We start from the raw sequence: 24,956 nt of genomic DNA on the forward strand, positions 1-24,956 counted from the left end.
ACTCACACAGCGCTGCTGCAAACGAACGACGATGTCGGAGCAGGAGTCTCTGAGGTGCTCCAGTGCCCGAAACCGTGGAGGCGTACAGCGGGTCGAAGGAAAACTGCGAGCCAGCGTAGAAAAGGGGGATTACTATGAAGCACACCAGATGTACAGGACTTTATTTTTTAGGTAAGACCCGGTGTTATATCCGTAGGTGCAGCTGTAATTGTCAGTTGGCTTTGAGGCCTGCCTGTTCCAGATCATTCCGCTGTCAACCTTGCTGCCGCTACCTTCCCGTTTCTGATTGGTCGGTTGCCTGGTTGGTCCCGCCCACCCGTCTGTTTGTTTGGCTCGTCGTCGCGTCGATCACAAAAAAAAACAAAAAAAACGGCACCGCTAACGACGGCTGAGTTAGCCAGCGACGTGTTTTAGCAACGCCACCAAATAGCGAGCTAATGACAGTCGAAGTCAAGTCAGCTGGACTTACGGACGCAAAACAGACAGTCCGCCTTCGTGTCTTATTGGAAAAAGACACTTCATCTGTAAATTAGTTGGATATTAACCACGCTCGTTGAAGCTGTCCACTTGTGTTAGCATGTAGCTCGTAGCCACATTCTGCTCCGCCGCATTCTGGGATGGATCGACATGTTTTCAGTTCGCGTCTCTTTTTATTTGTTTTTATAGTAAAGCTTCTTATTCTTACCTGAACACCGGTCAAATCTACAGAATCTGGGACACGTCTCATGTTCTCATTGTGTCCTTCATGTTTAAGGACACAATGAAACGATCTCATTTAAGAAATGTGTAATTTAATCCTGAAAAGTTGTGAAATTATCATCGATGTTTACTTGGAAATTGTTTTTTAAAATGTGCTCGTCAGATTTTGTAGGGTGCTGTGTTTTTAAAGTAGACACGTCTGTTGAAGGCTTTAAGACCTCCGAGCAGCTTCGATGGGAGTGAAGTCAAACTACCTGGAGGTGAGGAGGACCCCAGGAGGAAGATGGACCCCAGATGGACCCCAGGAGGAAGATGGACCCCAGATGGACCCCAGGAGGAAGATGGACCCCAGATGGACCCCAGGAGGAAGATGGACCCCAGATGGACCCCAGGAGGAAGATGGACCCCAGATGGACCCCAGGAGGAAGATGGACCCCAGATGGACCCCAGGAGGAAGATGGACCCCAGGAGGAAGATGGACCCCAGATGGACCCCAGGAGGAAGATGGACCCCAGGTTGAACAGAACCAGAATAAATGGGAGACAAACAGACAAAGAAAGCTTCCAGAGAAAAATGGAGGAGATTTGTTTTTGGGTCTCTTTGATACGGCACAATGAAATCTTGGAGCCCGGTGTCAGAAAGCATCACGAGTCCATTTATTTTCTAACAGAATAACGACCCAAAAACTCCCTGATTTTAAAAAAATCACCCCCAGAATGACAAAGATCAAAACGTTGGACTATCCTGAAGTGTCTAAGGAACCGAAACACGCTGTTTGGAGGAGAAACGCTTCAAACCTCAAGACGGATGGAGCGGTGCTATTTTTTTTTTGTTTTATTTATTTTTTTTGTTCTTTTAAATAAAAAAAAAAAGAATGATTTTCATCAGATATGGAATCACCGACGACGGAGGCTCATAACTTGAGTCGTTTTCAAGTTATTTCAGGGAAAAATTGCAGGTTTCTTCTTTTTTGTGTGCGGGAACAAATTCATCGTATGACTGCGTTACAGTTAGTTCGGTGCTCTCTTACTGTCGTTAACCGGCTCTCTGTCATGACTAACAGTCCGAATTGCAATATTACAAGCTGAGAGTGAAAGATGTTGATATTAAAACACGGTGACGGGCCTCTGGTCTGTAAGGAGGTAATTGTAACTTAATGCAGGATCTACACTGGCAGCTTGTTTTTCACCGTGCAGAGGAAGGGAAGCAGGAATTATCTTGAGTGATGCAAGCAAAGCATGTGTTTGCCTTGATAAGCAGCTCGTATCATCTCCTGTGTAATGCTGATGCTCCTTTCTGCCATCAGGTACATGTCACAGGCAAAACATGCTGAGGCCCGAGAGCTGATGTACAACGGTGCTCTGCTCTTCTTCAGCTATAACCAGGTACATGCTGCACTAGTTTGTTTTTGTTTTTCCCCTCAAAACGATTAACATCATGCTAGAAAGTTATTTATTGACAAAAATGTCTCTTCTTAATGTGGTGTGTGTATGATTACACAAAGATTAGGCTTGTACCAGAAAAGTGGCATTAAATGAACAGATAAAAGACAAATCGTCTTTTCTTCTTCTTTTTCTTCTTATCGTCAGTTGAAGTTTCTATTGATGGTGAACAGTTTGTTTTTGTGTGCGCTCCCAGGTGAGGCTGTACCGATCACGATTGATGAGGTCTCTTCTACGGTTCCCACATTACTTTGTGTGACAGTTCAGACAAAAGAAATAAAGTTGTTTGTCATTTTCTTTGCAGCAAAACAGTGCAGCAGATCTGTCCATGCTGGTGCTGGAGGTTCTGGAGAAATCGGAGACAAAAGTTGAAGATGAAATATTAGGTGGGTGGCAGACTTTTAACAGGTTCTGTGAACGACTCCAATTCATCTACAAGACTTCCTGTAACGAGCTGTCCATTTTGTATAGTTTGATAGTTGCAACATACATTGTGCCTTTTCAATCTGTTGCCCTTTGACTGTGTGAATGAAAAATGTATAAGAAATGTAGGGTCATTACTGCCTTCACTGTACAACAAGCATGTTAGCGGCACTTAAAACTGCAAAATGTTGCTGTGGGTAATGGATTTTATATGGTATAATAGTTGATACTGTCCTCGTCTGGTTGATCTGTTTACTTGCTGGTAAATGCTTGAGCAATAGAGCGTCATGATTTCAAAGAAGTCTGTCTTTCAAAGGGACATGTTTCCCAGAATCCCCTCGGTGACGTTTTTGTGGTTTTGGTTACGCGTGTGCGTTTGTGGAGCAGAAAGCCTGGCGAAGCTGTTCAGCCTGATGGACCAGAACTCTCCGGAGAGAGTGGCATTTGTGTCCAGAGCCTTGAAATGGTCCACAGGAGGCTCCGGCAAGTTGGGTCACCCTAAACTACACCAGCTGCTGGCTGTGACCTTGTGGAAAGGTAATCAGTTCCTCTTTTTGTTCGTGTCGTGTATATGAATAGCAACAACACGTTACAAGAGCCTGAAGTGATTGGAAATTTAGATCGGAGTTATTTTAAAACACGAGCAAGCAAATGTTTTTACTTGGTGATTAATTGAAGGTATTTATTGCTACTCAATATTGTGCTCATTTATTCTCATTATAGTGTGTTTGTTTTAGCATGATGGTGAAGTGATGCCCAGCATTGACAGAAACGGTATATTCAAAATCTTAATAGGTGTTCTTTTTGTGTTTTGAAAATCACACACTAACAAATCCAACTTGGACTGAAGGTGAGCACACGCTGGGTGTGTATGATGGACCAGTAGATGGACCAAAGTCCTATTGACCAATCACGCCCATCCTGTCTTCCATAGTCAATCCTTAACTAATTATGTCTGTAGGTCATGTCGTCCGTGTGCTGCGGGCGTCACCGTGGCTGGTGTGTGTTGCTGTTGTTATTGTTATTGTTGTGTTGCTGCTGCTTTGCTCCTGAGTGAATCTCAACAAACAAAATGTAAAATTTCTCCACGTTCAGAGCAAAACTACAGCGAGTCTCGTTACCACTTCCTGCATTCGTCTGACGGGGAGGGCTGTGCACAGATGCTGGTGGAGTATTCAGCGTCGCGAGGCTTCCGCAGTGAGGTCGACATGTTTGTGGCGCAGGCCGTCCTACAGTAAGTGAACTGTCACTCCCACATCTCTGAAACAGACGTTGGCTCACTGTAAAAATAAATAAATATATATATATATATATATATATATATATATATATATATATATTCCTGTTAATTAAAACAACTTCAGATGATGTCCAACCTGGAAATGAGAGCATAAAGAGCCTGTAATGTTCAGTACATAACGTAACAGTGTTCCCACAGGTTGAGAATGTAGTTGTGTTGGTGTGTGACTGATATTCATGCAGAGACTCATTCAGTTTACAGGGGGAGAGTCTAACCCTGTTTATTTCCTATAGCCACACTTTACAGTTGTCCATTAAATGCCTGCCATACAGACTTGTCATCAGATGCTACAATTTACCATGTTCCCTGAAGGTTTCACAATGCAGGCTGTCAGCAGACACTAGCAAAGACCAGCCTGTAGTCCCCTTACAGTTACTGCAGTGTACGCAACTCGTGTGTTCAAATATGTGATATTTGTGTATGTCAGCCTCGGGGAAAACACTGGAATGAGTTGTGTTTTATCTACCTGGGCTGCCCTGGTCGAGCCTACAGTTGGTACGGGGAAACACGATCATCCAAATCCTTTATTAGCTTAATGTTGTAGATTTCAGGACCTCTCCGTGGTGAGACGGCGGTATTGATGCAGCGCGGCGGCCCGCAGCCATATCCATTTTCTGTCCGTCAGCTGTTTCTTTTCAAGAGCTCTCGGTGTTTCTCTTCAGCCACAGTCTCGGTGATGTTTTCGTCTGTATCCTCCAAACCCTGCAGGTTCCTCTGCTTAAAGAACAAAAACAGCGCTTCCGTGGTGTTCAGCACGTACACAGAGAAACACCCGTCCATAGAGAAGGGCCCTCCCTTCGTCCAGCCTCTACTAAACTTTATCTGGTTTCTGCTGCTGGCAGTGGATGGGTGAGCAAAACAACCTCGTATTAAACCCAACGACCTGTCTGCGCCGCTTAACGCTCGGCAGAAGGAACTCTATAAATATCATTGATTGTGTTTTGAAAAATAAGACCGAGGGTGATTTAAAGCTCTTCTGTTGTTTCCTCAGGGGTAAATTAACAGTTTTCACAGTGTTATGTGAGCAATATCAGCCTTCACTGAAGAGGGACCCCATGTATAATGAGGTGAGTATTAAGCACTCTTTGATCTTATTCGGGTAAAGATCATTAAAAAAACAAAACACGGGTGTCTTGTTTTCAATATTATCTTATTTATATTTTATGGTGGAATATTTCATGTAAACATTGTCTGTGTTTTAATTCTCTCCCGTCTCGTCAGTATCTCGACAGAATAGGACAGCTTTTCTTTGGCGTTCCACCCAAACAGTCCCCATCGTACGGCGGACTCCTAGGTGAGTTGACCCAAACTACAGAACGGGCTCAGTTGGAGAATTTACACTTGGTTTCACAAGGTTCAGGCTCTGATGGGGAGGTCATTAGGTGTAGGATACGACTCGCCGACTTCCAGGGTTCAAATAATTGGCACTTTTTCAGGATCAGTTACTCTTGAAAGGAGATGCTGCTAAGAAATGTCCGTTCAGTTTCTCCTATTTTGCATTATTCATAGAGCTGCATGCAGAAGCAGCTAAAGAGGACTCAGAAATAAGAGGAAACTTAAAGGAATCAAACCCAAAACATCTAAATGATGTAGTTGTAACTCAAACCAAATCAGACTGTAGCCGGTCTACAATGATTCAAAATAATTCCATTTTTTGATTCAGGGTATAAACTAAACCTACATAAACCGCAAACCTCCCCAATACAAGTTTACACCCAATGAGAACATAATGTACGTAGAAAGTAGAACTTCAAATTCAAAACTTATAACATTTAATCTAGCAAATATTTACAAGACTGAGTAGGCCGAGGTGGAGGGTTGTTCTTTCCCCTGGATATGTTTGATTAATATTATCGATAATAAAAAATGAACAGTTTGCCACAACTGTTGTTTATTTTTCTGTAGAAATACCAATACCAGAAGCAAAAGATGTGATTTCCAATAGTGCAGTTACCAAAATAAAAGGGGTCTTTAACTTTTTCATGCCTGGAGGATTATTGTAAAGCAGCATGCAGTGAAAATGCAAATGGGGAGAAACAGAATTTGCCCAAAACTCTTGAAATAAACTACGCGGGGTACGGGTCCGCTCAATATCTGGTTTGAATGGAAATATGTCCGAGTGAAAAAGTTACCTGCGCCGGATTTGAATTGATTTTTGCTGACGATCTCTCGTGTTGCGTCCGACAGGAAACCTGCTGAACAGCCTGATGGGTGCGGGTGAGGAGGATGACGGGGCCGAAGAAGCCCAGGAGGACAGCAGCCCCATAGAGCTGGACTGAGCCCCGCAGCTCAGGACGACAACGAACGAACAAATACATAAAAAGAAAAAAAGAAAAAAAAAGAGGAAGACCACCTTCCCTCCCTTCACCTCCACATCGGGGTCTGGGCGAGGGGCTGGTCCGTGTTTTCAGAGGCGTGCTGTTTCACTAAAGTCCCTCCATTAGCCCGACCATCCAGTCCAAAATCAGAACAAGAAAGAAGCCGCCAAAAACAACCCTGTCAGCACTGCCTGGAGTGACTGCGCCAAACTGCAAACTTCCCGTTGTTGAATTCTTGTAAGAAGATATTATTTTATTTCAATCATCACTTTTGTTAGTTTGGGACTCTTTGCGCTCTTGTTTAGGGGTGTGGGATTTTTGAAACATGTGATGACAAACTGTCCTCTCCCCCGTGAAAGCCTGCTCCCAGGAGACGGGGGACGGTTGGGGTCTCCCAGTGGCGAGGACAGCCACGCAAGGTCTTAACCCCTCTTCATACACGTTTATAAGAGGGTTCGGTCGACTCACTACAATCCTCCGACTGATTTGTTCGTCACGGCCTCGCGGAGCTCGATCAGAGTCGCGGTGTAGCTGCTGTCGGCATTTGTGTTTGTTTTTTTACAACTTATTCCGTTACGGGCTTCTTCGTTTGGTAGTAAATTAAATCGTACTTTTAGCCAAGGCCACGTTTCAGCGTCTCATCTCTAGGTGTACGGACACGGTGCACCTTTAACTATCAACCAAACAAACCCATTCGTAGTGCAGATCGTAGTGTCACTTCTGTTCAGTTAAATTAGTGCAAACATTCAGCTGTCTGTATGCAAATAGCTCCATTGTAGCGGTCCAACTTTTTACTGTGCACTTGCTCGTCTGCCGCTAAGAGGAATTGTTTCGGACAAAAAAAAACAAAAACAAAAAAAAAATCCAGTTTTGGCTTTTTGTTCCAGTTGCAAGAAATCCGACTCTGGCGCCGACGTATTTGAATTTAGAGTCTGCACAGTGGACTTTACAGGAAACCGACACGTCTGTTGGATTGAAACTTGCCTGTTGTACATTGCTGATATTTAAACCTGCTGCTAACCTTATTATTTCTGGCTTAGGCTTGCCCCCCACCCCCCCTCTTCCCTCCCCCACTTTTTTTTTTTTTTTTTTTTTGGTTTCCCAAATAAATTCCTCTTGGAGGCAGATCATCATTAAAACATCAGCTCAGCCGGTGCATAATAAGAAGCATGATTCATACACTGGCTGCTGTTTATCAGTGTTAAATTCATCGGCCCTCAGAGGCTACAGGTTTTTTTTTTTTTTCTTTGCTCGCGTCATTCAGTCTTCACCATCTTTTTGTCCTCAGTGACATTCGTCCAGTCCAGGCCTTTTCCTTCTGCAGTTGCATGTTAACGGGTTCAGTCCCCTTGTGAGGTCAAAATTTACATTAAATACCAGGAATGTCCAGAGGTCTTCCAATGTAGAGGAATGTTTATCTCCTTTTCTGTATTAATCTGTATTTCGGGCTATGGAGGTCCTAAATGGCTAATATTAATGAAGACATAAAAAGTAAGAAGTATGAATACAAAAATTAACCATTTATAGTGAAATATTAAAATGAACCAATACCTTGTAAACTAATTCTATACAGTAGTTTAAACTCAACTTATTTTCAGAGAACTGATTTTTTTTCTTTCATTTTAAAATATATTAGATATAACGAACGCGAATTGAAAAAAAAATCAGATCGCTGAAATACTAATTAAATGAAGCTGTTATAATATTTTATTGAATTATGTCACATACTTTTGGTTCATTTAAATATTTTACTTTTAGATTATTATTATTATTATTTTTTTTTTTAAGATACAATGTATTTAAAAGTCCCATATTGTACACTTGTGGTGTCCACAAGAAGATATTTTCCTGGGTTAAAGTACCAAAAACGATCTAAATATGTTTTTTTTTAAAAATCTGCTGTATTTTATTTCTCTCCGGCAAGAACAGGCTGTTCTGTCTTTCTTTTTAAGATGCTCTGGTGTCAAACCACCCTCTCTTCTGATTGGCTGACTCGTTTCTGAGGTCGACCACTGCCTTTCTTTGGTCTTGTAGCTTGCTAGCTAAGTGGCAGACATGTACCATCAGTGTGAGTTTGTGACATCACAAACCCAAGGAAGCCCAAACGGCACCAATGCTGAATTTTGGGACTTTTAAAGTACTTGTATAGCACCTAGACCTGCTTTATAATAAATAAATAAATACAAAAATAAATGTATAAATTTAAATTTTCAATATGGGACCTTTAATATTGGCCATTTGGGCACCCGTGCAGGACTGGCTGGCACAATGTCACAGGGCTACAGAAGGACAGATAGAATAGTGTTGACTTGTCAGTGTACACGCTCTGCAGTGGTAGCATCTATTTAATGTTGGTGTTAAAGATACAAAGACGAGATGTGGCAAAGAGTCTTCAGAAACTGTAAAAATAAAAAATAAACTAAAATTCTAGATCAAAAACCTGCAAACATTTATTTAAGCGACTCAGCTTAAACATTTAAATAAAATCAAATATTGTTAAAATAATGCAAATTGAGGTGTCACTGTGGCGGCCGGCTCATGCTGCAGACGTCTTTGTTACACCACTGAGGTCGACCATTTTTAAAGGGCAATTCAGGCCAAAATGACTTTTAGGTTGCTTAGCAACAGAACACATTTTCCGAAGAGATCGTTAGAGAAGGTGTTCTGGTATCCGTATGACAGGTACATCGTTTTAATCCAGTGTTAATTGTTACCGTGTCCTTTATTCGACATGTCAAGAGCTGAACCATGTAAAAGGAGGATTCATTGAAACTTTGGGGAGGAGTTTGTTTCGTTAACCTGAAAGTCACTTAAGTCTGAACATTTCCTGTAATTACTTGGACAACGCGCGTGTGTGTGTGTTTGTGGGTGTGTGTGTGTGTGTGTGTGACCGAAGGCCTGCTGTCTGTCAGTGAACATCACAGCTTTTGTTTTTGATGATTTCTGTCCTTTTGAGAACTAAAGCAGAGTGTTTGCCTTTTCAGCAGTTCACTAATTGCATAAATAAACTACAACTGAGAAGAGTTTGAGAATGTCAAAGACAGCTTCCTCTCCATTTTCTATTTTTTACTGCATCATGTAGTGTGTTTCAAACGCAAAAAAAAAAACCAACAACTTGTAGCTGTTTCTGTTTCACTGTAAATCCCACACAAAGAAAACAACAGGACCAATGTTGTTCATCCTAACATGTGGCGTCTCGGTGCTCTGACCTGCCAGGTTCCCGGTTTGCTGGAAGAACGAAAGTTAATTTGATTCTCTTGTGGTTTGCAGAGCTCACTGGGAGGAAACATCCTGTAGCCTTGGACAGTCAACACACTTGTGAGCCAGATGGCGTCAAGAAGCTAAAAGCAGTTAAGCAGTTACTGGAACATGAGACGGGTAGTGTGAATATGTCATACGCAAAGGACTTTTAATCCATTCACATCCCTTCAAATTCTCACCCAAACAACATTAAGGCATCTTCAAACCGCTCCGTGCTTGCTCGCTAGTTTCTATTTACATAAATTTGATCTGAATAGTTTTCTCGAAGAGTTTTACAAACGTTGTTGCGGCTGGTGCTCAGGTGCGGGACTGTAGAGCGAGTCTCTGGACTGCATCCGACAGGTGAGCCATGTCGGGCTGCTGAGTCTGATGCTTGATGTACTCCAGAGTGCGAACCTACGGCACACACCACGAGACAAGAAGTCAGTCGGTCTGCACTCGCAAAGAGCATGTTTATGTGACGCAAGTCCGCCTTTTGAAATGATTGAGCCTGTGATGTGAGCCAAGTACAGGAAACATTCCAACAAGTGTGTCGAGGACTCACGGAGATTCGCGTCTCGCAGTGTCCGTGCTTGTGGCTGAGGTTCCACAGGTTGACGGACAGCTGGCTCAGCTTGTTGTTCCTCAGGTCACCGTGAGCCAACAGGACGCCAAACAAGGAGAAGGCCAGAGCGCCCTGGCGGCGAGCGCTCTGCTGCAAGAGAGCGGGAAGACGTGTCAGTGCGACCTCGGGCTGTTTATGGAAATGGATGAAATCTGTGGGGTCTGGAAAGTGAAGCCGATGTGGCTCCATTAGACTCCCATTCAATAAGCGTCAACTTCTCTCATCAAATACAAAGTCAAGATTGTTTTCAATAGCTTACATTTACTCCGTTGGTCCTTCTGATAATAATACCATAATTAATTAGATATTAGGCCTTAAAGAGTGGTATTTATGGGGGTTTGCCTGGTTTGATCGACATGCCCGAGTTCAACCTCACTCCTCCAAACATGGTCACTTCTGGCCCCAAAAAAAACAAAACAAGATGGTGACAGCCAAATTGCCAGGGTGTGTTCCCAATGACGTACTTAGTACACTCACATATAGTACTGTTATATATTAGTACGGGTACTTGTAGCACACTGCGTGTTTCCATACTAGTCAGTGTGAACACACTTATGCACTTTAAAATAGTGAGCGTTAGTATACAAGTACGCCATTTTGAACAGCACTTGTCTCGAGGCTTCAAAACTGCAGTTCACAACCCGACAGGTGACATCACGGCGGGTTTTACTCTTCGGTGCGTCGGTTTGCATAAATGCAGCAGAAGAACTTTGGTTAAAAAGTATCATCAAATGGAGGATTTTAAATCTGAATCACCACAGAAACTCATCACATTTGACTAAAAAGCGTAACCTCCAGTCCACAAAAAATATTTAGTCCGTTTTTATCAAGAAGTTTTAAAGTGAAAAGCATCACGGGGGAAAAAACTAAAAGTTAAAAGTGAGTCATGTCAGTCACGGTGAGATTTCTGTCCGGCCTCACCTCGTCCCGCCCGAGCACCTTCAGATGGTCCAGGATCTGTCCGACCAGAGTCTCACACAGCTTGTTGATCTCTGATAGGAACTTGGGGTCTCCTCCGTACAGCGTCTCGTTGGAGTCCACTGAGACCAGGAAACAGAGAATGAATCAGGTTGCTATAAAGGTGCTAAAATAATCCTCCGGTGTGTGTTGTTACCTTTGGGGATGGAGTAGAGATAAGTTTCCTGGCTCATGGCGGCCAGCAGGGGCAGGGCGCTGACGTAAACCCGCACCTTTGCATCGCTGTTGTCCTCCCAGGTGTAATCCTGGACCATGTTGAGCAGACCGCGGACTAAGTAAAGCACCCCGTGCTCCGGATGATCCTGCAAACACGCACCGGTCTGTCAAACTGTATGAAGAATACCGGGCGAGCAACCGGGTCTGGTACATCTCCTGTAAACCAACATCTGAGTCCTTCACTGAGCTGTCTAAGCAGAGGCAGGGAGGAAGAATTAAACGTCCTCAGCTGGTAGGATTTTTTTCCCCTTCATCTTTCAGTACCGGGGAGGCTGATGAGAAAGAACGGAGAGTGAGTTACCGGGACAACCAGCAGCGTTGCCAAGAAGTTGTTGATGAAGTCCAGCAGGAAGCTCTCCGAGGAGCGCAGCTTCCCCTCCACGCTGATGGAGCGAGGAACCTCCGGAAGAAGGCTGACTGACGCCTTCAGGAACGCATCCGCTGGAGGACAGGGACGAAAGACAGAGAGGTTGAGGGACGATGACAAGGAGGAAGAAACAAAGGTGGAAGGAGAGGCATACAATATACGGAAAATGTGCGTGAGAGAGATGATAAAGAGATGCGGAGAGAGGTGGGAAAATATAGGTGGAAACAAAAGGAGAAAAGAAGAGGAAAGGAAGAAGAAGAAGAAATGAAGGGAGAAGGAAAATAATGTCAAGAGGGGGAAGAAGGACAAAGAAAAGGTAGGAATCATTGAAAGAAGTTGAGCAGCAAAGAGCCTGAGATTTGAAGACGATGAGTACTCTCCGGTCTACTTTGTTTCTGAGTGTTCAGTTTGGTCCGAACCAACATAGAAGGTGTGAAAGGTGCCTCGAACCAAAGGACCAAAAGAGGAAGTCTCGGTCTGGATCAAACTAAGCTCGGGTTAGGTTCGTTTGCTTTTTGGATGTTTAAGAGGGAGGTTCAATACAAGAAGATGAACTGGAAGGTCAGTAAAAACGAGCCGTGATAGCACACAGGGAGAAGAGGAGATGAAATATTTAGAGCGGTGTTGCCATAACAATAATCGTATAGAAAAAAAAAATCTGTTCATTCGTTTTTCTACATTCAATCTGAAAAAGCTACCAGTTGAATTGGCAACATCCCGACGTCAGATGAAACACCAGTCTACAAACCGATCAGTGTTTGTAGTACGGGAAGACACACCCCACATAGATGATGACGACAGGACGTAGGTAAGTCATGCAAAGATCTTTAGTGACGTCTCCCATTGGTTTGTAAAAGGCCTTTATGAAGCCTCGAGTTCGGACTTTGGCCGGCGCCATCTTGCTAGTTTATAGCGGTTTGGAGCCAGTAGTGACCATATTTGGGCGAGCTGGGGGGAAGTGAGCGACTCAATCTGAAACCCGACGATACTACGTCCCGCCCACCGATAGCCGTAACCTGACTGCACCTCAGGCCTGTCAATCAAACAAACACGTACCCAAAAACACGGCTGTTTGAGGCTTATTTTTTTTTTTTTTATTAATGACGGATTATTTTCAGATGGACCGCCAGAAAACTATCAAGATGGAGCGACTTCAGCTAACAACACTGAAATAACTTGTGGAAGAAATGTATTGACTTAGAATTTTATGGGACTAGTTGAATGGGAGTCTATGGCCTCTAAGCCAGAATCTTTTTTGGAGCCAACCTCTAGCGGCACTCGGTGGTATTGCAGCTTAAGGCACTTCCACTTTGGCCTCATTTCACAGACTCTGAAGCTACGTCCACTTTTACAAACCGTCAGTTTGGTCCTTCTGTGTGTGAAAACACCCTGAACTTCTACAGACTTTTTTCCTTCCAGTATAAAATGTAAAATGCAGCAGCGGCTCACCCTGGGAGAGACACTGGTTGGCCAGCGCAACCTGACCGGAGAGCAGATAGAGGCTGAGACGACTGAAGATGCTGCTGAGAGACGGGATGGTGATGAAGCTGTAGGCAGCACACGCCTGGAGGAGAGACACACTAATTGAAACACTTTTTTTTTTTTTTTCTAAGGGCTCCTTTTACACCCAAAACACAGCTTCAATCTGGTTTCTCTGGCACTGCAGAAATCTCTTCCTGTAGGTGATCATAGGTGCCGTGTGTGTGCGTGTGTGTGTGTGTGTGTGTATGTGTGTGTGTGTGTTGACCCACCCTGACGAACGCTGCAGTTTTCCGGGAGTGACTCCCCCTCATCACCCTCCTGGTCTCCATGGCCAGCTGGTTCACCGTCTGGACAACGTTTTACATAAAGAAGATGAAGCTGGTGTTTGTGTGCTTTCATATGAAATTCAAATCCACACACACACACACACACACACACACACACACACACACACACACACACATACACACACAGACTTCTACTGACGTGAATGAGCTGCATCAGCACCGGCTCCAGGTTACAGAAAGTGGCTCTGGCTTCAACGCAGAAACTCAACTGCTGCTCAAAGTCACGACCAAAGGAAACCTGAACAACACCGATAGAGAAAGAAACCAAAACATATGTAAAATATATTTTCCTCTTTTATTCAAAGACTACAATTTAAAATGTACTTTTGTGACATTTACTACTTTATCAATAGATAATGGCTGGTGGGTTAAAATAAAGATCAGAAGGAAAAGAAATAGCTGTTCAGTATCACGTCATTTTCCGAACTTTTGAGCTCAAAAGAAATTTGAATCGTTTGGAAAAGTTATTTCATGATAGAAGTTGGTGTATTCAAAATAATAATGGAAAAACACGGCTTGAGCTGCAGGAAAATATAACGACCGAGTTAAAAAAAATAACTCCACTAATGTGAGAGCACACGTCTTATAAAGGGAATAGGAGATGACTCTCTGATTGGTTCATTTCATGTTACACCCAAAACCATTCAAATCTAATACGACAGCAGTGTTTGTCTTTGAACCACAGACAAAGGTCTGAAGCGTCTCACCATGCGGATGAAGCCGATGATCAGCAGAGCCAGAGATCGTTTCTCGTCCTCCAGAGTAAGAGCGCTGCGAGACAAAGAGGAGAGACACGCTCACAACCAGAGGAAATACACAGCACTGGGAAAGTAGGTGTTCAAAATCACTGACACACACACACACACACACACACACACACACACACACACACACACACACACACACACACACACTAACACAAAGAGCCTACTTGACAGAGTCGTGCATGGTCTTGCAGATGTGCAGCATGGCGTTGAGGATGACCGGGTCTCTGGTGAGCTCCACCTGGTGTCTGCAGGAGACAAATTTGTAAGAAGGCATCGCTTTTTTTCCTTCTTCCTGTCACAAACCAAAGAAATCTCCCGATCGCAACAAACTCTCACTTGATGAAGACCTCCATGATGGATTTGCAGACCTCCACCCTCACGCTGTCCTTCTGGAACATGTCCAGGAACGGCAGGAAGCGCTCCTGTGGGGACAGACGAGAAAGACACTGAGGCACGAGGAAGCGGCCGTTTCCGAAGTGCGTCCGCGGGTTTCATCGTGCCTTTTCTTTGTTTTAAACCGGCGGCGCTCACCATGGAGAAGAGGACGGAGAAGTCGTGGAAGTAGGTGAGGATCTTCCTGATCACTGACTGCAGCTGCACGCAGGACAAGAAACAAGAAGAGAGTCACCGTGGGGAAAACGTAACGAGGATGAAGTTTTTTTTTTTTTTTTTAAAGGCAGCGAGTAAATCCTGCCGACCTGCAGGTAGGCGTCCTCGAACGCTCGGTCCGGCGTCAAGTGTTTGATGATGTCAGCCAGAACGGTGTTGACCTCCCGTTTCTGAGAGAAAGAGAAAAGAAAGAGTTGAGAAAAGCAATTTCAAATCATATGAAGATCTTCAACCGATCCTCTCTCCTGTGTTTTACTCACCGTGAAGTGGCGGCAGGTGAACTCCACCCAGATTTCAGCACAGTTGATGTAATCCTGAGAAACGAGAGGAACATTTTGAGTAACAATCTGGGAACGTGTCGACTGGAATAACGTATCTTTGGGAAAGCTGGCGTCGGCGCTACAGAACCTGAGGGCTGCGGACTTTGGTGACCACCTTCCAGGCTTCGTTCAGGATCGTCAGCCTCTCCGACTCCGGAGGATCCGCGCAAGCCAGACTGCGACCCAGAGAACCGAACAACAGATGCTGGAGAGGAGACGACAATCAAAACGTTCATTTGTATTTTAACAACATTTAACTGACTCAAACCCAACTGATACGGGATTTTTGGCATGCAGGGATAAATGATCTTAATCGGATCAGTCGAGGAATGTCGAACATGTTTCCAGTGGCCGTTAGCCCAGGCCAGGTTTGTCATCATTCCTGTTTGGGATTTTCATGCACAGGATTTGAAGGAGTGTGTCCAGTTTGGGAGTCTCAGAATTGCCTCTCTCCTTATTGTCTGCTGTTTGCAGATGATGTGGTTCTGTTGGCTTCACCAGACCGTGACCTCCAACGGTTTGCAGCTGAGTATTAATATGGCTGCAAGTCTGAGGCCGTGATTCTCTGCCGGAAAACGGTGGCTGGCTCGCTTCGGGTTGGGGCGGGAGTCCTCGCCTTCGGTGAGGGAGCTGAAGTATGTCAGGGTCTTGGTTACGAGTGAGGGCAGAACAAAGCGGGATGCTGACAGGTGGATATAGCGTGGGTTGTGCTGGGAAAGAAGGAGCTGAGCCAGAAGGCAAAGCTTTCAATTTACTGGTCGGTCTACGTTCCGACCCTCAACTACGGTCATGAGCTCTGGTGCTGACTGAAAAAAGGAGCGACTGTAATGAGTTTCCTCTGCAGGGTGGCCGGGCTCGGCTCCGTCATGCCGGAGGAGCTCCGAGTAGAGCCGCTTCTTCGCGTCCAAAGGAGCCAGTTAAAGTGTTTCATCAGGACACGTTGAAGTAGGAGACCCTGGGGTAGACCCAGAACACGCTGGAGGGATTATATATCTAATCTGGCCCGGGATCCCCCAGGAAGAGGTGGAAAACATGGCTGAGGAGAGGGAAGTCTGGACAAACTTGCTCGTTCTGCTGCCACGGCGACCCGACCCCAGATAAGTGACAGAAAACGGATGGACGATAAACTTTAGTGTCAAAAATGACATCTCAGCACTGAAACAGTAGACTTTAATGGGAATGTGATACTTATTAATAACTATAAATCTAAAAAAAAAAAAAACACAAATAGAATCATTTCTAATTTACCTCAAGCATCTTGTCTTGTTTTACGTTCTGTTAAAAAGAGTTTCATTGATATATTTGTGACGGCCAATATCTGAGAATAAAACTGCTCAACCGATAAATCGTTTGGGCTCTAATGACGCACACAAAACGACTCCATACAGATTTCCAAACGTCTTCCCTCTCTACACTTTAACTCTGTCTACAGTAAACAGTTTTTTTAGTTGACCATATCTACCGCCGCTCGCGTCCTCTGACCTTTGGGAAGCCGGACTCGTCGCAGTCTTTGATCATCCCGATGAAGTCGGTGGCTCTGGCTGCGACAAACTCCGGCCTGAACGCCCTCATCACCGAATTCAGGAGCAAAGCACTGTGGGAAACAGGAACATGGAGGATCGCTCCGGTCAGAAGGACGTTCACGGTTTGTCACCGCCTCCAGAAACCAATCTAAACATTGAATAAATACTAGTAAATCTTTGGTAAAGTACATTTATAGGATCATCTTTCCTCTGTTATGACTGTGAACCTATTTTTTTTTCACTACGTGCTTCCTAATATATTTTCTTTTTGGTTGGTAACCCCTTAAAATCACTGGGTGCTACAGAGTGGTTGTAACTTGTATTTGAATAAAGAACAAATTATTCTGAGGATCAAAAACTTAAAAAAAAATGTCCTGCTGTCTAATCCATTAATATCTGCAAGATAAAGCTGTCAACTGTTAACTGTCAACTTTATCTAAACAAAAATATCTTAAATACTATTGAAACGAGGAAGAAACTGCTCCAGAGAAAAACTAACACATGCACCTCTTGCTGCACTTCATCTTTTCACCAACAGAAAACACATTTTTTCATGATCATTTTGTGGCTAAAAGCACTCACTTATTTCCCAACGTCTTGCATCTCTCCATCATCTCCGTCAGCAGAGACTGAAGAAGAAAAACACAAACAGCATTAAAAGCAGAAACACTGGTGAGTCTCTGCTTCTGGGAGGGTTTCATCAAGGTTGACTTTTTTGCAATGAAACCGCCAAAAGCCGACACGTAAAAGTCCACGTAGATACCTCCGGAGCTCTGTAGGCGATACACTGCAGGATCCAGTTGATGGCGGGCGAGTAGAGCGTCAGGTACTCGGGCACCTCCACCCGCTGCACCACCAGCTGGTTCTGGATGCTCTCTCCGCTGATCTGCCGGAAGGTGCCGAGCAGGTCGAAGAAGTTGCGGTTCAGGCTGTCTTTGAGGTGCGGGGCCACCTCCATGCCCACCTAGATTTCAAAATAAAAGTCTAACTCGGGATGCACAGAATATCAAACAATTATCTCGTTAGATGCTCTGTGGGATGCAAAATGGCCGAGCCAAAATAAATCAATATTGTCCATCGAGCAGGGACTGGGAGGGGTGGGGGGACAACAAAAAAAAAAAACGGATAAGAGGTGGGAACGTCTCACCCGGCAGAGGTAAGCTCTGGCGTACGCAGCCACCAAAGGATCTCCAATCCCTCTGATCATGGCCGTTAACCGAGGAAGCGTCTCCTGAATGCCGCTATGGAAGGTGGAGGGGCAGCAAGAACAATATTTCATAAGCAAAATGGACTATTTGTTATGTCAAATGCATCAGAAATAGCCAGCAAACCAACTCTAATCAAGCTTTCAACTTTTCAACTCTGCAAACAAACACTGAGAGGACTCACGATTTGTTGAGGAAGCGGTTGCACTTGAGGATGGCAGCTTCAACGTATCTGTGCACGGAGGTTAAAGAGTCCAATTTATATGAGACACACAGATCGTCAGGGTCAATACAAGCACAGTTCAGTGGGAGTTGATTTAGTTTTACAATTTTGGGCATTTTTGTCAGAGAGGAAGGGAATGACCTGCAGCAAAGGTCTGGATTACAACCAGGACGTCACTGCTGGAGGCATTTGCTCCCACGTTGTTTGTGCCCTGACCCCTCAGCTATCCCCTCCGAGCATGAGTGCACGGAGGGAGATATATTTTAAAACCGGTTCAACTTTGTGTCCTGGTGAAGGTAGGAACAAATAATGTCCTGATCAAGACCAAAATATGTTCACACACCCATTTAGATGTAAATATGTATGTTTATATATCAGCATTATTATTAACAGATATGTAGATTAGTCAATGGCAGCTCTGCACATGCAAAATAATCTATGTATGAAAAGTTTAACACCATTATGCGTACAGATCTCTGTGAGGAAAAACATTGAAAAAAAACTTAAAATTCTTTTTTTTTTAATTCAATAATTTGAGACCAGAAAAATGTAAGTATAAATCAAAGGGCAGATATAAACTACAATCAGCGCCTAATGGTTGGATGCCTTTGCTAACCACTCAAGTTGTAGTGTACATGATTATCGAAAAAATTTCCCCTCGGGGATTAATAAAGTACATACCTACCTACCTACCATAAAGATATTAAACTCCTAGTGAACTTGACCTTTGACCCACAGATCTAATCAGTTTATCCTTGGTTTCAAGTGAACGGTTTTGCCAAGTTTGAACAAATTTCCTCGAGGCGTTCCTGAAATGTCGCGTTAACAAGAATGGGACGGACAACCTGAAAACATAATGCCTCCGGCGATGGCATAGAAAATATAAAGTCCAGGTTCGTCCCGATGATCTGGGAAGAGTTCCTGCAGGCAGATGTTCGCTAAGCTGCGTGATGTTCTGAAGGATACAGTCGAGGCAGGAGCTCTCTGATGGAGGCGATCTTGAAGAACCAGTTGAGGCACGTCTCCTTGGCCGTGTCGTTCACTTCGTCCACCGTGAAGCAGTCTGAGGTGGGACACAAACCGAGAGACAAAATGTCCCCTCAGAGGTCCAACTGCCATAAACCCTGAGCGTACTCGCGGGCACAGATGACAACGACATTAGTTGGATGTTGCCTCCGTACCTGGTAAAGGTCGCGGGTCTGAACACATGGTCAGGATTCTGTCGAACACCAGCCGGCCTACAAACAAGCAACACCGGAGTCAGAAAAGCAGCAATTCTTTGTACAAGGACTGAACTGAAGGAAACGAGGCGTCTTTACGCACCGAAAGTGTCGAGGATGTCGGTGATGAGAACAAACTTGCTGGGGTAGAACTGGATCACCGAGGTGTCGGACAGAAGCTTGGAGCACTGGAACATACATCACAACTCAATGCTCACGTTGTTAAAGAGAAGAACTGGTAATGTTGCCACAGATGAATCAATCAATCAGTGTTTGTTGACTTAACAGACACAGACAGAAGATGTGACTGTTCCTCTGGGGGGGGGGGGGTTCAGTGTTTTCAAGCGCCGGATTACCTGGATGACGATCTTCAGGGCTTTGACCTTCTGATCGGAGGACCAGGCCTCCTTCAGGGACTGGTTCAGCTCCTCGATGCGGTTGGCGTAATCCTGCTGGGAGAGGTTCAGCAGCTCTCTTTGGGAACCCTGAACACACAAACGTGATCAAGCTTAAAGGATGTTCGCTTGAATCAAAGACCTGACATCGATGTTGAAATCTTAAAAGGAGACAGCGCCGGAGTACTTGCTGGCCTTAAATTCAAGTTGGATGTTCCCAGTTTGAAATGAACTCTGAAACCTCGTCATTAAACAAATGTACACCGGGAAGCAGACATAGAAGTAAGTTACGACGCTTGATCAACATCAGCACCTGCTTTTGTGCACATTTGAGATTTGAGCAGAGAGCATATACCAACTTTTGTGTCAAATTCAGGAAATGAGCAGCAGAGACCTCTGAAATGCTTCAGAGAGTCTACGGCAATGAAGCAATGAGCCGGGCGAAGTGTCTTCAGTGGCATTTGTGTTTCAAGAGGGGCAGAACGTTACTGTCAAAGACCGAAGAAGTCGTATCTTTTCAGGAGCAACCGGGTGTGTTTTTCTGTGACATTCGTCAGGTTGTGCACCAAATATTGGTCCCACAGGGTCAGACTGTCAACACAGAGTTCTACTGTGACGTTCTGAGGCGTCTGAGGGAAAAGAATTAGGTAGAAATGATCTGAACTGTGGCGCCATGGCAACAGTGTTCTCCAACATGACAACACACCTTCGTAAAAGCACACACGCATGTGCAAACCAACATACCTCCTCCAGATCGTCCAGCTCCTCCAGGCGAGTCCGAACTTTCTCCGAAACAGCTGAGGTCCCGGGACTGAGAGCTTTTCCTGCTGAACACAGCAGGGATTCATTTCATTTTCAACCAAAGTGCACTTTAATACATTCATGGCTTTCTTTTAATATAGGTAGACAAGATCATGTTCAACATTGTACACATGAGTGTTTACAGCAGCAGGACAGGGACTGACGGAGGGACAAGAACAACTACTGAGCTTCTTCAGAGGAATAAAATACAGCTGCTTCGGATCACAGCATCAATACATTTTCATCTTGTACAGAGGAAAAAATATAGAATCTCCAGATTATACAGGTTAATGAGTTTATTATGCTGAATATAAACTCAGTTCTTACCTCTGTCAGAGCCCATGAAAAGATTCTGTGAGGACAAAGAAGTTGAGATTAGGTTTCGGTCTTATAAAGTATATCGGCCAATCACAGACATATTGGTATCAGTTTATATGCTGCTCAATATGAACCGTTTTCTTTTTTACAAAACATAATAGAGAAAAACATTGTTGGGGTAGATTAGAAATTGTTCTATTTGTGTTTTTAATAGTTATTTATAATTATCAAATTCCCAGTGAGGTTTACTTTTTCAGAGCACTGATGTCAGTGTGGACACGAAACTGTAAAATATCCTGCCATTACATATCTTTGCCATAAATATCAATATTGCATATATGAGGGTTCATTGTGTGTTTATATGTACCATATATAAAGAATAGCAGTATCTTTTATCCATATATTTTACCCTTTAATATCGGTATTGGTATCGACCACAAAAATCCAGTATCTATAAAAAACTGATGAATTCCTTTTCCTCAAACAATGTCTTAGTGGGTATTAAAAAGTCTTAAATTTTTGTATTTGTTCTTCTTTGCTGTAGACAGCATTTACAGACACAGTGCTGATTTGAACCAAAACCTCATCAACAACTCAAATGCATTTTTATTTAATTAGCTGATCAAGCCATCAATTTTCTGTTATTAGTCTGTGTCCAGGCATGGACGGATTATGAGACAACAGGTCCTGGGACAAAGACAAGAACGAGGCCCCCCAAACCCCACAGAGCCCCCAGACTGTCTCTCTGTGGTCATTTTAAGTGTCTTTGAAACTGTTTATTCTGATTTTAGAGTGTTTGAACCAAGTTCTGTGACTTTTAAATAAAAAATATTACCAGTTGTTTCAAACAGGCTCGGGCCCTTCAGTCCAGCTGATTCATTATTAGGATCTACTGTTACATCCAGCTGGGTGCTGAGGTAAATATGAATAAATCGATGTACTTCAAAAATAATTGTAGGTCTTATTGTTTGTTTGTTTTCTGTCCTTCTCTGACTGCTATGATTGTGAAAAAAAGAGCTGGTTTGCTGTTAAAAAGGTTTAATAGAGAAATTAATATTGTGTCCATCATTTGTTGCCCCGACCAAGGAAACACTTTTGGTCTTTGCTGTTTGGATGGAGACTGACTCACGATGGAGAGTTTTTCGGTGGTGGTGAACCGGGCCAGGATTTCCCCTCGCTTCGATGACCAATGCTCAAAGTCTGGCCCCACCGCCTCTTCCTCCTTCTCCCTCCTCTTCCTCCCCAGGTCCTGGAAGCACAACACCAGCGCCTTAAACATAAAGTCTGGTATCTCTCTCTCCATTTATGAAACACATTCACCTGTGCGTGAGTGATGAAGCAGCCGACAGATCATCTTCGCAAGTGTTTCCCCGTAATATTATTGATGTATCTAAACATCAGCTGCTCCGCCTGCAGCGTGAACTCACCCCCGCCGAGCTGCTGTGGGACACGGCCGGAGTCTCGCTGGCCGAGGCCGCGGCGAACATGGACAGGGGGTCGGTCCCGTCCAGCATGGAGCTGAGGGGGTCCGGGGGCACCGAGGAAGAGGAGGACGAAGAGGAGGAGGTGCTGCCTTTACGGGCTCCACGGCGGGTCTTTGTGTCCGTCACCTGGATGGAGAAGAGAGGGACTGTACTGATGTTCTGCTTGATTTTTTTTTTTTATAGCTCATTTAATACATTTTTAACCGTTTCTTTTTCAAGGCAAAACTGTTTAGTTTTTTTTAGTTTTTTTTTAAAAATGACTGAAGCAGTAATGGAGAGTCAGGATAAAGGAGGAAGAGGAGGAAGTGTGTGTGTTTTTATTTTTATTTTTTTAAATGTAGTTGGACAGCAGGAGGACACTCGTACCATGATGGGTTTGAGGGGGTGGTAGTCTCCAAACTCGACCGGAGACGCCTCCAGGTGACACCTCTGCAGCTCCGCGTCATAGTTGCGTCCACGGGAACGCCTGGTTAGACGACAGACAGACAGGAGAGCAGATCAGCCTCTAATTCGGTTCCGCTCCAAAATGTAACGGGTTCTTCTTCGACCCGCGTTGCACCCCTCCACCAGGTTTCATGAATATCGTGCGGGTAGTTTTTGCATAATCCTGCTGACAAACAGATAAACAAACAAACCACGCAGAAACACAAACTCCTTTTGGCAGAGGTAGAAATACATTAACGGGATTACCAATAACACAAATAATACACAAGTGTCATCTCTGCGTGTTAACATCTACACCCAGATGTTGATCATTACCTAATAAATAGAGGCATTGTCTAACAAAACAAGCTACTGCTTGCTTCTATTGTCCTATTTGATTGACTGCTTTCATTTCGCAGCAATAGTTACGAGTTACTTTTCAGATCAATATTTGAAATGTCTCCTCCATATCATCTGTCATATGTAGATCAGAGGAGTATCATGTGTTGAAATTAGCTCTACCATCATTGAAACAACACATCGTTCCGATTATTTATATATAATAAACATGACAGCCCAAATTTTGCATCATGAGTACTTTTACTTTTGACACTTTAAGTACATTTTGCTGACTGTACTTATGTACTTTTATTTTGGTAAGAAGGCAAAAGTTTCATTTGAATTGACATGCCTACAAGCACACTGTGTCCAGAGACCTCTCAGCCTGAACAAGCAGGATGATAATGATGATGTTGCTCTTAGTTGGTCATATTATGCTGCAAAGCTGCAAACCAAGTTGGCATTTGTTGTAGGACACTAATTTAAAATTAGGCTCAAAATACACGTATTTGTACCACATTTATGTCCTCGAACGTCTCACGTCATGAACAGGTCATTGATTTAACTGGTTTATGTTGATAAAACGGAGTTTTTATAATAAGAAAACAACATCTTACCACTGCACCGCAGCCATTTTTCCACATCATGTGACAGCGTAGGACTTCCTGGTTAGGTCCAATTTAGGAAACGCGCTGTTTTACTTCACAAATAGAAGATTTGTAAAATATTTATTGGTGTCACATTAAGGACTGATACTGTGAATATATAATAACGTGTCAGCCTATGATTTGCGACAACCACAGCGCGATTTGAAAGGCGTTTTAATTAACTTTATATTGCACGATAGAACTTCACTTCCCAGGATGCATTGCGCAATTTCAGGCGAGCTTCTACCGCAAAGAAGCGAAATTAAAAAAAAAAAGAAGAGGTGCCACTCTGAAACAAGATTTCGGACATCGAAGCATTTAGCAGAAAGTTCCCGTTATCTACGGGACGGTTGATTTACCGTTACCGGGGACGTTGAAGACGACCTTCATGTTTTGTTTAAAATATCACTCCCGAGGACTTTCGCGGCCGTATATCCTCACTCACAAGAAGCGCCGGATTTACCGCCGCGTAATGACACATCTGTCCAATATACGATCTCCGTGAGACTCCCGGCTCTCTGCGGTCGGTCTGCTGCAGTCGGAGGAGATCCCGGTTCCCCCGTTCAACCGAGCCATGACCTGACCGCGGCGCTGCACGCTCGTCCGCCCGGTTCTCCCGACCAGGTAGAGTTTGTCCCCCCCTCCCCCCGTGTCGAGTCGGTCCTTTCACCGTCTACCGGGTTGATTAAACCCGACTCTGACCGCTGGTCGGTTTAGAGGCGGCTGCAGGCAGCTAGCAGTTAGCACGCTAACCTTAAAGCGTGACATGTTGGAGCTGATTGGATCATTTTATACCAGTTAAATGTCAATAGTAGATATTTATTAAAATTATTCTGTCTTTTATTTATTTACTGCTTTCATGTGGACATTTGTTACCTTTTTCTGTCTTCTATATTATTGTAATATAATATAATTACTGTCCTGAGACACACATTAATATCTATATTGTAATCCAGTATTTAATCAGCTTTAGGTAAAGGTACAACAAAATAATGACATGCCTAAAGAAAGGCTTATATACACGATTTAGCATTGTTATATCAACTATTAGAGATCTAAGTAAAATTTGCCTATTTATCATTATTATTTCTGAATATTATTTTCTCTCTAAAAAAAATAAATCAAAATTTATTCGATATAAATGTCTGATCATGTCAATCACGTAGGGCTGCAACTAATAATTATTACCTCATGAATATTTTCGTTATCAAGTAATCTGTTGATTATCTTCTCGATTAGTTGATT

At 43.7% G+C, this 24,956-nt stretch overlaps 3 protein-coding genes across 7 annotated transcripts in view; 2 read left to right on the top strand and 1 right to left on the bottom strand.

Annotated features, from left to right (window-relative positions):
* get4 (guided entry of tail-anchored proteins factor 4) lies at nucleotides 1-9,221 on the top strand. Its single transcript, XM_069156111.1, has 9 exons — nucleotides 1-171; nucleotides 2,006-2,084; nucleotides 2,446-2,527; nucleotides 2,952-3,101; nucleotides 3,660-3,798; nucleotides 4,573-4,713; nucleotides 4,856-4,931; nucleotides 5,086-5,158; nucleotides 6,052-9,221. The coding sequence occupies exons 1-9, from the start codon at nucleotides 32-34 to the stop codon at nucleotides 6,141-6,143; spliced, it is 972 nt and encodes a 323-aa protein (XP_069012212.1). The 5' UTR covers nucleotides 1-31; the 3' UTR covers nucleotides 6,144-9,221.
* Nucleotides 8,608-24,320, bottom strand: vps35l (VPS35 endosomal protein sorting factor like). Of its 5 annotated transcripts, none has more exons than XM_069156106.1 (30): nucleotides 24,175-24,320; nucleotides 22,669-22,768; nucleotides 22,246-22,428; nucleotides 21,948-22,067; nucleotides 20,828-20,852; nucleotides 20,444-20,523; nucleotides 19,661-19,789; nucleotides 19,408-19,492; nucleotides 19,266-19,322; nucleotides 19,051-19,147; nucleotides 18,046-18,093; nucleotides 17,804-17,897; nucleotides 17,420-17,620; nucleotides 17,239-17,285; nucleotides 16,616-16,727; nucleotides 15,222-15,338; nucleotides 15,074-15,127; nucleotides 14,903-14,983; nucleotides 14,736-14,798; nucleotides 14,541-14,626; nucleotides 14,369-14,449; nucleotides 14,145-14,208; nucleotides 13,577-13,675; nucleotides 13,360-13,437; nucleotides 13,058-13,172; nucleotides 11,543-11,682; nucleotides 11,162-11,327; nucleotides 10,969-11,087; nucleotides 9,988-10,137; nucleotides 8,608-9,839 (listed from the first exon to the last, which is right to left on the bottom strand). In XM_069156106.1, exons 1-30 carry the CDS (start codon nucleotides 24,285-24,287, stop codon nucleotides 9,741-9,743), a joined length of 3,003 nt encoding a protein of 1,000 aa, XP_069012207.1. In that variant the 5' UTR covers nucleotides 24,288-24,320; the 3' UTR covers nucleotides 8,608-9,740. The 5 variants fall into 5 exon arrangements, with proteins under 5 accessions (XP_069012207.1, XP_069012206.1, XP_069012210.1 ...); XM_069156105.1 differs by having other exon boundaries at nucleotides 20,444-20,526; XM_069156109.1 differs by lacking the exon at nucleotides 24,175-24,320 and adding an exon at nucleotides 23,682-23,730 and having other exon boundaries at nucleotides 9,988-10,134.
* Nucleotides 24,245-24,956, top strand: part of zdhhc16b (zinc finger DHHC-type palmitoyltransferase 16b) — a 10,531-nt gene continuing 9,819 nt past the window's right edge. Inside the window, exon 1 of the mRNA XM_069156110.1 lies at nucleotides 24,245-24,335. The gene's annotated coding sequence lies outside the window, so the exon portion shown is untranslated. The remainder of the gene's footprint in view (nucleotides 24,336-24,956) is intronic.

This window comes from Embiotoca jacksoni, unplaced genomic scaffold (assembly GCF_022577435.1).
Source record: "Embiotoca jacksoni isolate LCO1_2020_lvr unplaced genomic scaffold, fEmbJac1.0.p SCAF_20, whole genome shotgun sequence".
Taxonomy (NCBI): Eukaryota; Metazoa; Chordata; class Actinopteri; family Embiotocidae; genus Embiotoca; species Embiotoca jacksoni.

Bases quoted from the DNA above. Each gene is read 5' to 3' on its own strand.
- vps35l (XM_069156105.1), bottom strand. From the start codon at position 24,287: ATGGCTCGGTTGAACGGGGGAACCGGGATCTCCTCCGACTGCAGCAGA. The intron at 17,621-17,803 runs GTGAGACGTTCC...TTTGAAATCTAG, and splicing joins CCAGAGCTTACCTCTGCCGG to GTGGGCATGGAGGTGGCCCC. The intron at 14,799-14,902 runs GTCGGCAGGATT...TCCTGCGTGCAG, and splicing joins TCGAGGACGCCTACCTGCAG to CTGCAGTCAGTGATCAGGAA.
- get4 (XM_069156111.1), top strand. From the start codon at position 32: ATGTCGGAGCAGGAGTCTCTGAGGTGCTCCAGTGCCCGAAACCGTGGA. The intron at 2,085-2,445 runs GTACATGCTGCA...TTTTCTTTGCAG, and splicing joins TCTTCTTCAGCTATAACCAG to CAAAACAGTGCAGCAGATCT. The intron at 4,714-4,855 runs GTGAGCAAAACA...TTGTTTCCTCAG, and splicing joins CTGCTGCTGGCAGTGGATGG to GGGTAAATTAACAGTTTTCA.